Raw genomic sequence first — 15,452 nt, forward strand, 5'->3', positions numbered from 1 at the left:
TGTCTCAGACCCCTCTAATCGCTCCCAGACTGATGGATGTCTCAGACCCCTCTAATCGCTCCCAGACTGATGGATGTCTCAGACCCCTCTAATAGCTCCCAGACTGATGGATGTCTCAGACCCCTCTAATCGCTCCCAGACTGATGGATGTCTCAGACCCCTCTAATAGCTCCCAGACTGATGGATGTCTCAGACTCCTCTAATAGCTCCCAGACTGATGGATGTCTCAGACCCCTCTAATCGCTCCCAGACTGATGGATGTCTCAGACCCCTCTAATCGCTCCCAGACTGATGGATGTCTCAGACCCCTCTAATCGCTCCCAGACTGATGGATGTCTCAGACCCCTCTAATCGCTCCCAGACTGATGGATGTCTCAGACCCCTCTAATCGCTCCCAGACTGATGGATGTCTCAGACCCCTCTAATCGCTCCCAGACTGATGGATGTCTCAGACCCCTCTAATCGCTCTCACTGATGGATGTCTCAGACCCCTCTAATCACTCCCAGACTGATGGATGTCTCAGACCCCTCTAATCGCTCTCACTGATGGATGTCTCAGACCCCTCTAATCGCTCTCACTGATGGATGTCTCAGACCCCTCTAATCGCTCTCACTGATGGATGTCTCAGACCCCTCTAATCGCTCCCAGGCTGATGGATGTCTCAGACCCCTCTAATCGCTCCCAGACTGATGGATGTCTCAGACCCCTCTAATCGCTCTCACTGATGGATGTCTCAGACCCCTCTAATCACTCCCAGACTGATGGATGTCTCAGACCCCTCTAATCGCTCTCACTGATGGATGTCTCAGACCCCTCTAATCGCTCTCACTGATGGATGTCTCAGACCCCTCTAATCGCTCTCACTGATGGATGTCTCAGACCCCTCTAATCGCTCTCAGGCTGATGGATGTCTCAGACCCCTCTAATCGCTCCCAGACTGATGGATGTCTCAGACCCCTCTAATCACTCTCACTGATGGATGTCTCAGACCCCTCTAATCGCTCCCAGACTGATGGATGTCTCAGATCACTCCTGGGCTGATGGATGTCTTAGACCCCTCTAATCGCTCCCACACTGATGGATGTCTCAGACCCCTCTAATCGCTCCCAGACTGATGGATGTCTCAGACCCCTCTAATCGCTCCCAGACTGATGGATGTCTCAGACCCCTCTAATCGCTCCCAGGCTGATGGATGTCTCAGACCCCTCTAATCGCTCCCAGGCTGATGGATGTCTCAGACCCCTCTAATCGCTCCCAGACTGATGGATGTCTCAGACCCCTCTAATCACACTCACTGATGGATGTCTCAGACCCCTCTAATCTCTCCCAGACTTATGGATGTCTCAGACCCCCCTAATCACACTCACTGATGGATGTCTCAGACCCCTCTAATCGATCCCAGGCTGATGGATGTCTCAGACCCCTCTAATCGCTCCCAGACTGATGGATGTCTCAGACCCCTCTAATCGCTCCCAGACTGATGGATGTCTCAGACCCCTCTAATCGCTCCCAGGCTGATGGATGTCTCAGACCCCTCTAATCGCTCCCAGACTGATGGATGTCTCAGACCCCTCTAATCGCTCCCAGACTGATGGATGTCTCAGACCCCTCTAATCGCTCCCAGACTGATGGATGTCTCAGACCCCTCTAATCGCTCCCAGACTGATGGATGTCTCAGACCCCTCTAATCGCTCCCAGACTGATGGATGTCTCAGACCCCTCTAATCGCTCCCAGACTGATGGATGTCTCAGACCCCTCTAATCGCTCCCAGACTGATGGATGTCTCAGACCCCTCTAATCGCTCCCAGACTGATGGATGTTTTAGACCCCTCTAATCGCTCCCAGGCTGATGGATGTCTCAGACCCCTCTAATCGCTCCCAGACTGATGGATGTCTCAGACCCCTCTAATCGCTCCCAGGCTGATGGATGTCTCAGACCCCTCTAATCGCTCCCAGACTGATGGATGTCTCAGACCCCTCTAATCACACTCACTGATGGATGTCTCGGACCCCTCTAATCTCTCCCAGACTGATGGATGTCTCAGACCCCCCTAATCACACTCACTGATGGATGTCTCAGACCCCTCTAATCGCTCCCAGGCTGATGGATGTCTCAGACCCCTCTAATCGCTCCCAGACTGATGGATGTCTCAGACCCCTCTAATCGCTCCCAGACTGATGGATGTCTCAGACCCCTCTAATCGCTCCCAGACTGATGGATGTCTCAGACCCCTCTAATCGCTCCCAGACTGATGGATGTCTCAGACCCCTCTAATCTCTCCCAGACTGATGGATGTCTCAGACCCCTCTAATCACTCCCACTGATGGATGTCTCAGACCCCTCTAATCACTCCCAGACTGATGGATGTCTCAGACCCCTCTAATCGCTCCCAGACTGATGGATGTCTCAGACCCCTCTAATCGCTCCCAGACTGATGGATGTCTCAGACCCCTCTAATCGCTCCCAGACTGATGGATGTCTCAGACCCCTCTAATCGCTCCCAGACTGATGGATGTCTCAGACCCCTCTAATCGCTCCCAGACTGATGGATGTCTCAGACCCCTCTAGTCGCTCCCAGGCTGATGGATGTCTCAGACCCCCCTAATCACACTCACTGATGGATGTCTCAGACCCCTCTAATCACTCCCAGACTGATGGATGTCTCAGACCCCTCTAATCGCGCTCACTGATGGATGTCTCAGACCCCTCTAATCGCTCCCAGGCTGATGGATGTCTCAGACCCCTCTAATCGCTCCCAGACTGATGGATGTCTCAGACCCCTCTAATCACTCTCACTGATGGATGTCTCAGACCCCTCTAATCGCTCCCAGACTGATGGATGTCTCAGATCACTCCTGGGCTGATGGATGTCTTAGACCCCTCTAATCGCTCCCAGGCTGATGGATGTCTCAGACCCCTCTAATAGCTCCCAGACTGATGGATGTCTCAGACTCCTCTAATAGCTCCCAGACTGATGGATGTCTCAGACCCCTCTAATCGCTCCCAGACTGATGGATGTCTCAGACCCCTCTAATCGCTCCCAGACTGATGGATGTCTCAGACCCCTCTAATCGCTCCCAGACTGATGGATGTCTCAGACCCCTCTAATCGCACTCACTGATGGATGTCTCAGACCCCTCTAATCACTCCCAGACTGATGGATGTCTCAGACCCCTCTAATCGCTCTCACTGATGGATGTCTCAGACCCCTCTAATCGCTCTCACTGATGGATGTCTCAGACCCCTCTAATCGCTCTCACTGATGGATGTCTCAGACCCCTCTAATCGCTCCCAGGCTGATGGATGTCTCAGACCCCTCTAATCGCTCCCAGACTGATGGATGTCTCAGACCCCTCTAATCACTCTCACTGATGGATGTCTCAGACCCCTCTAATCGCTCCCAGACTGATGGATGTCTCAGATCACTCCTGGGCTGATGGATGTCTTAGACCCCTCTAATCGCTCCCACACTGATGGATGTCTCAGACCCCTCTAATCGCTCCCAGACTGATGGATGTCTCAGACCCCTCTAATCGCTCCCAGACTGATGGATGTCTCAGACCCCTCTAATCGCTCCCAGGCTGATGGATGTCTCAGACCCCTCTAATCGCTCCCAGACTGATGGATGTCTCAGACCCCTCTAATCACACTCACTGATGGATGTCTCAGACCCCTCTAATCTCTCCCAGACTTATGGATGTCTCAGACCCCCCTAATCACACTCACTGATGGATGTCTCAGACCCCTCTAATCGCTCCCAGACTGATGGATGTCTCAGACCCCTCTAATCGCTCCCAGACTGATGGATGTCTCAGACCCCTCTAATCGCTCCCAGACTGATGGATGTCTCAGACCCCTCTAATCGCTCCCAGACTGATGGATGTCTCAGACCCCTCTAATCGCTCCCAGACTGATGGATGTCTCAGACCCCTCTAATCGCTCCCAGACTGATGGATGTCTCAGACCCCTCTAATCGCTCCCAGACTGATGGATGTCTCAGACCCCTCTAATCGCTCCCAGACTGATGGATGTCGCAGACCCCTCTAATCGCTCCCAGGCTGATGGATGTCTCAGACCCCTCTAATCGCTCCCAGACTGATGGATGTCTCAGACCCCTCTAATCGCTCCCAGACTGATGGATGTCTCAGATCACTCCTGGGCTGATGGATGTCTTAGACCCCTCTAATCGCTCCCAGACTGATGGATGTCTCAGACCCCTCTAATCGCTCCCAGACTGATGGATGTCTCAGACCCCTCTAATCGCTCCCAGGCTGATGGATGTCTCAGACCCCTCTAATCGCTCCCAGGCTGATGGATGTCTCAGACCCCTCTAATCGCTCCCAGACTGATGGATGTCTCAGACCCCTCTAATCACACTCACTGATGGATGTCTCAGACCCCTCTAATCTCTCCCAGACTGATGGATGTCTCAGACCCCCCTAATCACACTCACTGATGGATGTCTCAGACCCCTCTAATCTCTCCCAGACTGATGGATGTCTCAGACCCCTCTAATCGCTCTCAGGCTGATGGATGTCTCAGACCCCTCTAATCGCTCTCAGACTGATGGATGTCTCAGACCCCTCTAATCGCTCTCAGACTGATGGATGTCTCAGACCCCTCTAATCGCTCCCAGGCTGATGGATGTCTCAGACCCCTCTAATCGCTCCCAGACTGATGGATGTCTCAGACCCCTCTAATCGCTCCCAGACTGATGGATGTCTCAGACCCCTCTAATCGCTCCCAGACTGATGGATGTCTCAGACCCCTCTAATCGCTCCCAGACTGATGGATGTCTCAGACCCCTCTAATCGCTCCCAGACTGATGGATGTCTCAGACCCCTCTAATCGCTCCCAGACTGATGGATGTCTCAGACCCCCCTAATCACACTCACTGATGGATGTCTCAGACCCCTCTAATCACTCCCAGACTGATGGATGTCTCAGACCCCTCTAATCGCTCCCAGACTGATGGATGTCTCAGACCCCTCTAATCGCTCCCAGACTGATGGATGTCTCAGACCCCTCTAATCGCTCCCAGACTGATGGATGTCTCAGACCCCTCTAATCGCTCCCAGACTGATGGATGTCTCAGACCCCTCTAATCGCTCCCAGACTGATGGATGTCTCAGACCCCTCTAATCGCTCCCAGACTGATGGATGTCTCAGATCACTTCTGGGCTGATGGATGTCTTAGACCCCTCTAATCGCTCCCAGACTGATGGATGTCTCAGACCCCTCTAATCGCTCCCAGACTGATGGATGTCTCAGACCCCTCTAATCGCTCCCAGGCTGATGGATGTCTCAGACCCCTCTAATCGCTCCCAGGCTGATGGATGTCTCAGACCCCTCTAATCGCTCCCAGGCTGATGGATGTCTCAGACCCCTCTAATCGCTCCCAGACTGATGGATGTCTCAGACCCCTCTAATCACACTCACTGATGGATGTCTCAGACCCCTCTAATCTCTCCCAGACTGATGGATGTCTCAGACCCCCCTAATCACACTCACTGATGGATGTCTCAGACCCCTCTAATCTCTCCCAGACTGATGGATGTCTCAGACCCCTCTAATCGCTCTCAGGCTGATGGATGTCTCAGACCCCTCTAATCGCTCTCAGACTGATGGATGTCTCAGACCCCTCTAATCGCTCTCAGACTGATGGATGTCTCAGACCCCTCTAATCGCTCCCAGGCTGATGGATGTCTCAGACCCCTCTAATCGCTCCCAGACTGATGGATGTCTCAGACCCCTCTAATCGCTCCCAGACTGATGGATGTCTCAGACCCCTCTAATCGCTCCCAGACTGATGGATGTCTCAGACCCCTCTAATCGCTCCCAGACTGATGGATGTCTCAGACCCCTCTAATCGCTCCCAGACTGATGGATGTCTCAGACCCCCCTAATCACACTCACTGATGGATGTCTCAGACCCCTCTAATCCCTCCCAGACTGATGGATGTCTCAGACCCCTCTAATCGCTCCCAGACTGATGGATGTCTCAGACCCCTCTAATCGCTCCCAGACTGATGGATGTCTCAGACCCCTCTAATAGCTCCCAGACTGATGGATGTCTCAGACCCCTCTAATCGCTCCCAGACTGATGGATGTCTCAGACCCCTCTAATAGCTCCCAGACTGATGGATGTCTCAGACTCCTCTAATAGCTCCCAGACTGATGGATGTCTCAGACCCCTCTAATCGCTCCCAGACTGATGGATGTCTCAGACCCCTCTAATCGCTCCCAGACTGATGGATGTCTCAGACCCCTCTAATCGCTCCCAGACTGATGGATGTCTCAGACCCCTCTAATCGCTCCCAGACTGATGGATGTCTCAGACCCCTCTAATCGCTCTCACTGATGGATGTCTCAGACCCCTCTAATCACTCCCAGACTGATGGATGTCTCAGACCCCTCTAATCGCTCTCACTGATGGATGTCTCAGACCCCTCTAATCGCTCTCACTGATGGATGTCTCAGACCCCTCTAATCGCTCTCACTGATGGATGTCTCAGACCCCTCTAATCGCTCCCAGGCTGATGGATGTCTCAGACCCCTCTAATCGCTCCCAGACTGATGGATGTCTCAGACCCCTCTAATCACTCTCACTGATGGATGTCTCAGACCCCTCTAATCGCTCCCAGACTGATGGATGTCTCAGATCACTCCTGGGCTGATGGATGTCTTAGACCCCTCTAATCGCTCCCACACTGATGGATGTCTCAGACCCCTCTAATCGCTCCCAGACTGATGGATGTCTCAGACCCCTCTAATCGCTCCCAGACTGATGGATGTCTCAGACCCCTCTAATCGCTCCCAGGCTGATGGATGTCTCAGACCCCTCTAATCGCTCCCAGGCTGATGGATGTCTCAGACCCCTCTAATCGCTCCCAGACTGATGGATGTCTCAGACCCCTCTAATCACACTCACTGATGGATGTCTCAGACCCCTCTAATCTCTCCCAGACTTATGGATGTCTCAGACCCCCCTAATCACACTCACTGATGGATGTCTCAGACCCCTCTAATCGATCCCAGGCTGATGGATGTCTCAGACCCCTCTAATCGCTCCCAGACTGATGGATGTCTCAGACCCCTCTAATCGCTCCCAGACTGATGGATGTCTCAGACCCCTCTAATCGCTCCCAGGCTGATGGATGTCTCAGACCCCTCTAATCGCTCCCAGACTGATGGATGTCTCAGACCCCTCTAATCGCTCCCAGACTGATGGATGTCTCAGACCCCTCTAATCGCTCCCAGACTGATGGATGTCTCAGACCCCTCTAATCGCTCCCAGACTGATGGATGTCTCAGACCCCTCTAATCGCTCCCAGACTGATGGATGTCTCAGACCCCTCTAATCGCTCCCAGACTGATGGATGTCTCAGACCCCTCTAATCGCTCCCAGACTGATGGATGTCTCAGACCCCTCTAATCGCTCCCAGACTGATGGATGTTTTAGACCCCTCTAATCGCTCCCAGGCTGATGGATGTCTCAGACCCCTCTAATCGCTCCCAGACTGATGGATGTCTCAGACCCCTCTAATCGCTCCCAGGCTGATGGATGTCTCAGACCCCTCTAATCGCTCCCAGACTGATGGATGTCTCAGACCCCTCTAATCACACTCACTGATGGATGTCTCGGACCCCTCTAATCTCTCCCAGACTGATGGATGTCTCAGACCCCCCTAATCACACTCACTGATGGATGTCTCAGACCCCTCTAATCGCTCCCAGGCTGATGGATGTCTCAGACCCCTCTAATCGCTCCCAGACTGATGGATGTCTCAGACCCCTCTAATCGCTCCCAGACTGATGGATGTCTCAGACCCCTCTAATCGCTCCCAGACTGATGGATGTCTCAGACCCCTCTAATCGCTCCCAGACTGATGGATGTCTCAGACCCCTCTAATCTCTCCCAGACTGATGGATGTCTCAGACCCCTCTAATCACTCCCACTGATGGATGTCTCAGACCCCTCTAATCACTCCCAGACTGATGGATGTCTCAGACCCCTCTAATCGCTCCCAGACTGATGGATGTCTCAGACCCCTCTAATCGCTCCCAGACTGATGGATGTCTCAGACCCCTCTAATCGCTCCCAGACTGATGGATGTCTCAGACCCCTCTAATCTCTCCCAGACTGATGGATGTCTCAGACCCCTCTAATCGCTCCCAGACTGATGGATGTCTCAGACCCCTCTAATCGCTCCCAGACTGATGGATGTCTCAGACCCCTCTAATCGCTCCCAGACTGATGGATGTCTCAGACCCCTCTAATCGCTCCCAGACTGATGGATGTCTCAGACCCCTCTAGTCGCTCCCAGGCTGATGGATGTCTCAGACCCCCCTAATCACACTCACTGATGGATGTCTCAGACCCCTCTAATCACTCCCAGACTGATGGATGTCTCAGACCCCTCTAATCGCGCTCACTGATGGATGTCTCAGACCCCTCTAATCGCTCCCAGGCTGATGGATGTCTCAGACCCCTCTAATCGCTCCCAGACTGATGGATGTCTCAGACCCCTCTAATCACTCTCACTGATGGATGTCTCAGACCCCTCTAATCGCTCCCAGACTGATGGATGTCTCAGATCACTCCTGGGCTGATGGATGTCTTAGACCCCTCTAATCGCTCCCAGGCTGATGGATGTCTCAGACCCCTCTAATCGCTCCCAGACTGATGGATGTCTCAGACCCCTCTAATCGCTCCCAGACTGATGGATGTCTCAGACCCCTCTAATCGCTCCCAGACTGATGGATGTCTCAGACCCCTCTAATCGCTCCCAGGCTGATGGATGTCTCAGACCCCTCTAATCGCTCCCAGACTGATGGATGTCTCAGACCCCTCTAATCACACTCACTGATGGATGTCTCAGACCCCTCTAATCTCTCCCAGACTGATGGATGTCTCAGACCCCCCCTAATCACACTCACTGATGGATGTCTCAGACCCCTCTAATCGCTCCCAGGCTGATGGATGTCTCAGACCCCTCTAATCGCTCCCAGACTGATGGATGTCTCAGACCCCTCTAATCGCTCCCAGGCTGATGGATGTCTCAGACCCCTCTAATCGCTCCCAGACTGATGGATGTCTCAGATCCCTCTAATCGCTCCCAGACTGATGGATGTCTCAGACCCCTCTAATCGCTCCCAGGCTGATGGATGTCTCAGACCCCCCTAATCACACTCACTGATGGATGTCTCAGACCCCTCTAATCACTCCCAGACTGATGGATGTCTCAGACCCCTCTAATCGCTCCCAGACTGATGGATGTCTCAGACCCCTCTAATCGCTCCCAGGCTGATGGATGTCTCAGACCCCTCTAATCGCTCCCAGACTGATGGATGTCTCAGACCCCTCTAATCGCTCCCAGGCTGATGGATGTCTCAGACCCCTCTAATCGCTCCCAGACTGATGGATGTCTCGGACCCCTCTAATCGCTCCCAGACTGATGGATGTCTCAGACCCCTCTAATCGCTCCCAGACTGATGGATGTCTCAGACCCCTCTAATCGCTCCCAGACTGATGGATGTCTCAGACCCCTCTAATCACTCCCAGACTGATGGATGTCTCAGACCCCTCTAATCACACTCACTGATGGATGTCTCAGACCCCCCTAATCACACTCACTGATGGATGTCTCAGACCCCTCTAATCGCTCCCAGACTGATGGATGTCTCAGACCCCTCTAATCGCTCCCAGGCTGATGGATGTCTCAGACCCCTCTAATCGCTCCCAGACTGATGGATGTCTCAGACCCCTCTAATCACACTCACTGATGGATGTCTCAGACCCCTCTAATCTCTCCCAGACTGATGGATGTCTCAGACCCCCCCTAATCACACTCACTGATGGATGTCTCAGACCCCTCTAATCGCTCCCAGGCTGATGGATGTCTCAGACCCCTCTAATCGCTCCCAGACTGATGGATGTCTCAGACCCCTCTAATCGCTCCCAGGCTGATGGATGTCTCAGACCCCTCTAATCGCTCCCAGGCTGATGGATGTCTCAGACCCCTCTAATCGCTCCCAGACTGATGGATGTCTCAGACCCCTCTAATCACTCTCAGACTGATGGATGTCTCAGACCCCCCTAATCACACTCACTGATGGATGTCTCAGACCCCTCTAATCACTCTCAGACTGATGGATGTCTCAGACCCCTCTAATCGCTCCCAGACTGATGGATGTCTCGGACCCCTCTAATCGCTCCCAGACTGATGGATGTCTCAGACCCCTCTAATCGCTCCCAGACTGATGGATGTCTCAGACCCCTCTAATCGCTCCCAGACTGATGGATGTCTCAGACCCCTCTAATCACTCCCAGACTGATGGATGTCTCAGACCCCTCTAATCACACTCACTGATGGATGTCTCAGACCCCCCTAATCACACTCACTGATGGATGTCTCAGACCCCTCTAATCACTCCCAGGCTGATGGATGTCTCAGACCCCTCTAATCGCTCCCAGGCTGATGGATGTCTCAGACCCCTCTAATCACTCCCAGGCTGATGGATGTCTCAGACCCCCCTAATCACACTCACTGATGGATGTCTCAGACCCCTCTAATCACTCCCAGACTGATGGATGTCTCAGACCCCTCTAATCGCTCCCAGACTGATGGATGTCTCAGACCCCTCTAATCGCTCCCAGACTGATGGATGTCTCAGACCCCTCTAATCGCTCCCAGACTGATGGATGTCTCAGACCCCTCTAATCGCTCCCAGGCTGATGGATGTCTCAGACCCCTCTAATCACTCCCAGGCTGATGGATGTCTCAGAATTGGGGACGTGGGCCGGGTGGTCTGTAGACGAGGGTGCCTCTGAGGGTGTTCTTGGGGTCCGTGTGGATCTTGAAGTGCATGTGTTCGGCGGTGGTGAGGGTGTCGTTGGTGTTAGTGGAGACCTTGATGGTGTTCTTGTGGATGATAGCGATTCCTCCTCCGACTCCGTTGGTGCGATCTCTGCTGGAGATTTTGTATCCGTCGGGGAGGGCCACTGCGATGTCTGGGGCGGAGGCTTCACTCATCCAGATCTCGGTCAGGAAGGCGACGTCAGGTAATGTGGTGGTGAGTAGGTCCCAGAGCTCGACGGCGTGCTTGCGTGCGGAGCGGGTGTTGAGCAGGATGCATCGCAGTCGGTTGGGTTCCGTGTAGTGGGTGCCTCGGTGTCGTTGGTGCAGGCGAAGTTGCAGTTCCGGCAGGTGAATGGGCCGTGGGTGCACTTGGGGGTGGCCTTGTAGCAGTTGGTGGTCCGTCCGTGGTTGAGAGCGATGAGGGTGTTGGGCGCGGCCGCACAGAGGTCAAGGGTCGCTCTCTCTACCGCGCAGCGGCCGCCATATGAGGGGGAGGTGGGGAGGGAGGGTCAGCTGGGAGGCGGGAAGACTGGGCAGCGAATGGGCCGGGGGAGCGGGTTGTAGGGGGGGGGCGGCGGCGGAAAAATCGGCGGGCGGCAGAACTAAGGGAGGAACCCAGGCACACGGATGACAGGAGGGAAACCGGCGGGGGCCCAAGCGTACAGGGTATAGAAGGCAGAATGGGTAGAGGCACAGGCACACAGGGTACAGAAGGCAATGGAAGGGGCACAGGCACACGGTAGCAGGAGGCGGGAGGGACGGAGAACGAGTGCGAGGTACCAGGAGCGGGAGGAGGCAGCAGAGGAGCACAAGGCTGGCACTAGCGTTGGTGGCGCTGCAGTGGAGGGGGAGCGACCTACCAGAGGTCAAGGGTCTGTGACCGGTCGCAGGCTGGGGATGCCCTCTGTGACCGGAACCAGACTGCAGTGTAACCTCAGTGACCAGTTCCAGGCTGCAGTGTAGCATCTGCGATCGGTCGCAGGCTGCGGCGTAGCCTCTGTGACCGGTCGCAGGCTGCGGCGGCCCTCTGTGACCGGTTGCTCCCGGCATCGGTCCTCAGTGTCCGGTTCCAGGATGCAGTGTAGCATCTGCATCTGGTCCCAGGCTGCGGCGGCCGTCTGCGACCGGTCGCAGGCTGCGAAGGCCCTCTGTGATCGGTCCTAGGCTGCAGCGTAGCCTCTGTGACCGGTCGCAGGCTGCGACGGCCCTCTGTGACCGGTTGCTCCCGGCATCGGTCCTCAGTGTCCGGTTCCAGGCTGCAGTACGCAGTCGTGGCTGTGAGGTCCTCTAGTATCTTCTAGACTGCGGTCACCCTCATACCCTTCTGGGCTTCCAAGCTGTGAGTCGTGAGTCTCTCAAACAGTTCTTTTTTTGTCTTCCAGGGGTTACTGTGTGGATGAACTTGATGAGCACATTGAAGTGTTGCACGAGTACAACGACCTGAAGGATGCAGGACAGCTGCTGATGGGCAGACTAGGTAAGAGTCACTCTGCAGCCAGAGCGCGGTGAGCCTTGATATCCCACCCTGACTGCAGCCAGAGCGCGGTGAGCCTTGATATCCATCCCTGACTGAAAGGGTAGAGAGCTAGACTTCTGCAGTCCTTTATTGACTGCATGGAAGGGGACCCAATGAGACACCGCATTCAAACCTCCACACGTGGTACCCAGAGACACCGCATGCAAACCTCCGCACGTGGTATACACAGAGACACCGCATGCAAACCTCCACACGTGGTACCCAGAGACACTGCATGCAAACCTCCGCACGTGGTATACACAGAGACACCGCATGCAAACCTCCACACGTGGTGCCCCCAGAGCCACAGCATGCAAACCTCCACACAAGGTGACCCCCAGACACACTGCATTCAAACTTCCACACGTGGTATCCACAGAGACACCGCATACAAACCTCCACACATAGTACCCCCAGTGCCACCGCATTCAAACCTCCACACGTGGTGCCCCCAGAGCCACAGCATGCAAACCTCCACACGTGGAATACACAGAGACACCGCATGCAAACCTCCACACGTGGTATACACAGAGACACCGCATGCAAACCTCCACAAGTGGTACCCAGAGACATGGTATTCAAACCTCCACACGTGGTATCCACAGAGTCACCGCATGCAAACCTCCACACAAGGTGACCCCCAGACACACTGCATTCAAACTTCCACACGTGGTATCCACAGAGACACCGCATACAAACCTCCACACATAGTACCCCCAGTGCCACAGCATGCAAACCTCCACACGTGGTATCCACAGAGTCACAGCATGCAAACCTCCACACATGTTGCCCCCAGAGCCACAGCATGCAAATCTCCACACGTGGTACCCAGAGACATGGCATGCAAACCTCCACACGTGGTATACACAGAGACACCGCATGCAAACCTCCACACGTGGTGCCCCCAGAGCCACAGCATGCAAACCTCCACACAAGGTGACCCCCAGACACACTGCATTCAAACTCCCACACGTGGTATCCACAGAGACACCGCATACAAACCTCCACAAATAGTACCCCCAGTGCCACCGCATTCAAACCTCCACACGTGGTGCCCCCAGAGTCACCGCATGCAAACCTCCACACAAGGTGACCCCCAGACACACTGCATTCAAACTTCCACACGTGGTATCCACAGAGACACCGCATACAAACCTCCACACATAGTACCCCCAGTGCCACAGCATGCAAACCTCCACACGTGGTACCCAGAGACGTGGCATTCAAACCTCCACACGTGGTATCCACAGAGTCACAGCATGCAAACCTCCACACGTGGTACCCAGAGACATGGCATTCAAACCTCCACACGTGGTATCCACAGAGTCACAGCATGCAAACCTCCACAAGTGGTACCCCCAGAGTCACAGCATGCAAACCTCCACACGTGGTACCCAGAGACATGGCATTCAAACCTCCACACGTGGTATCCACAGAGTCACAGCATGCAAACCTCCACAAGTGGTACCCCCAGAGACACAGCATGCAAACCTCCACAAGTGGTACCCCCAGAGTCACAGCATGCAAACCTCCACACGTGGTACCCAGAGACATGGCATTCAAACCTCCACACGTGGTATCCACAGAGTCACAGCATGCAAACCTCCACACGTGGTACCCAGAGACATGGCATTCAAACCTCCACACGTGGTATCCACAGAGTCACAGCATGCAAACCTCCACACATGTTGCCCCCAGAGTCACAGCATGCAAGCCTCCACACGTGGTATACACAGACACCGCATGCAAACCTCCACAAGTGGTACCCAGAGACATGGTATTCAAACCTCCACACGTGGTATCCACAGAGACACCCCATGCAAACCTCCACACGTGGTACCCAGAGACATGGTATTCAAACCTCCACACGTGGTGCCCCCAGAGCCACAGCATGCAAACCTCCACACGTGGTATACACAGAGACACTACATGCATACCTCCACACGTGGTGCCCCCAGAGCCACAGCATGCAAACCTCCACACGTGGTGCCCCCAGAGCCACAGCATGCATACCTCCACACATGGTACCCACAGAGACACCACATTCATTCTGATGTCGTCTGTGGCAGCGATGAGGGCAGTCTCAGTGCTGTGGTTGCTGCGGAAGCCTGACTGGGAGGGGTCCAGGATGCTGTTGTTTTCTAGGTAGGGGGTGAGCTGGGTGTTGACGATCTTTTCGATGGCTTTCGCTGGGAATGGAAGCATGCTTTAATGGAAACCACTACAAATGGGGGCCTATTCACTAAATGCATTTTGTAGTAGCATAATTGTACTTCTAAGGTACAAAATGCTATTCACAGGCCTACATGTGGAAACCTACACCTCAGCATCGCCTCTCTTTTGTGTGCAGAGATCTCCACCCGGTCTTCATAGCGCTCCGCACAATTGAATATACATTTTGGTAGTAAATGTAGGAGGGATAGAAGGAGTGACTGGGGATTACTTACTACTAAAGGGCAGGGCTGGGGGGTGGGGGGGTGAGTATGGAGGAGGTTATAGACCGACATTCACCCACCCACAAAAAAGTAGTCTGTTGCCTTTCACAAACTGCCCTTCTGTAGTTACTACAGGCCAAAAGGCCAGAAAGCAGTTGTAAAAGTACTCCAGCTCAGACCTGGAGTGAGTCCAGCACGCACCACGCATGGCTACCCACTGGTACTGCAACACCCGCCCATAGAAAATCATAGAAGTAGGAACTCAAAATAAAAACTCATAGGAAGCAATGTTAAAACAAATATTTAAAGTATTTAAAAATAATGTTAATACATTTAATTTAATGTTTTAAAAATTGTCTATTAATACAACATTATTGTATTTTTAAATAAGTTAATCCTTTAATTGTCAAAATTAATGTAACATCAATATAGATTACAATAATTCAATGATTTTAATTCTGTGCATCAATTTTTATAATTTTCAGAACCTCTTACATTTTTTTACTTCACATGCATTTTAATTTACAAGTACGTTCATGCTGTATCATTTTATTATATTTTACAATAAACATAAATAAATACAATTCATATTTAAGATAAAAATAGATCTCCTAATATTTTGTCATGTTTATAAAG

At 53.4% G+C, this 15,452-nt stretch overlaps 1 protein-coding gene across 1 annotated transcript in view; it reads left to right on the forward strand.

Moving 5' to 3' along the window:
- LOC144761115 (DNA repair protein SWI5 homolog) overlaps window positions 1–15,452 on the forward strand; it is a 57,624-nt gene that overhangs the window by 24,700 nt on the left and 17,472 nt on the right. The window contains exon 4 of the mRNA XM_078646573.1: window positions 12,248–12,342. Within this exon, the coding sequence (XP_078502699.1) occupies window positions 12,248–12,342 (95 nt within the window). The remainder of the gene's footprint in view (window positions 1–12,247; window positions 12,343–15,452) is intronic.

The sequence above is a fragment of the Lissotriton helveticus genome, chromosome 5_2, assembly GCF_964261635.1.
Source record: "Lissotriton helveticus chromosome 5_2, aLisHel1.1, whole genome shotgun sequence".
Taxonomy (NCBI): Eukaryota; Metazoa; Chordata; class Amphibia; order Caudata; family Salamandridae; genus Lissotriton; species Lissotriton helveticus.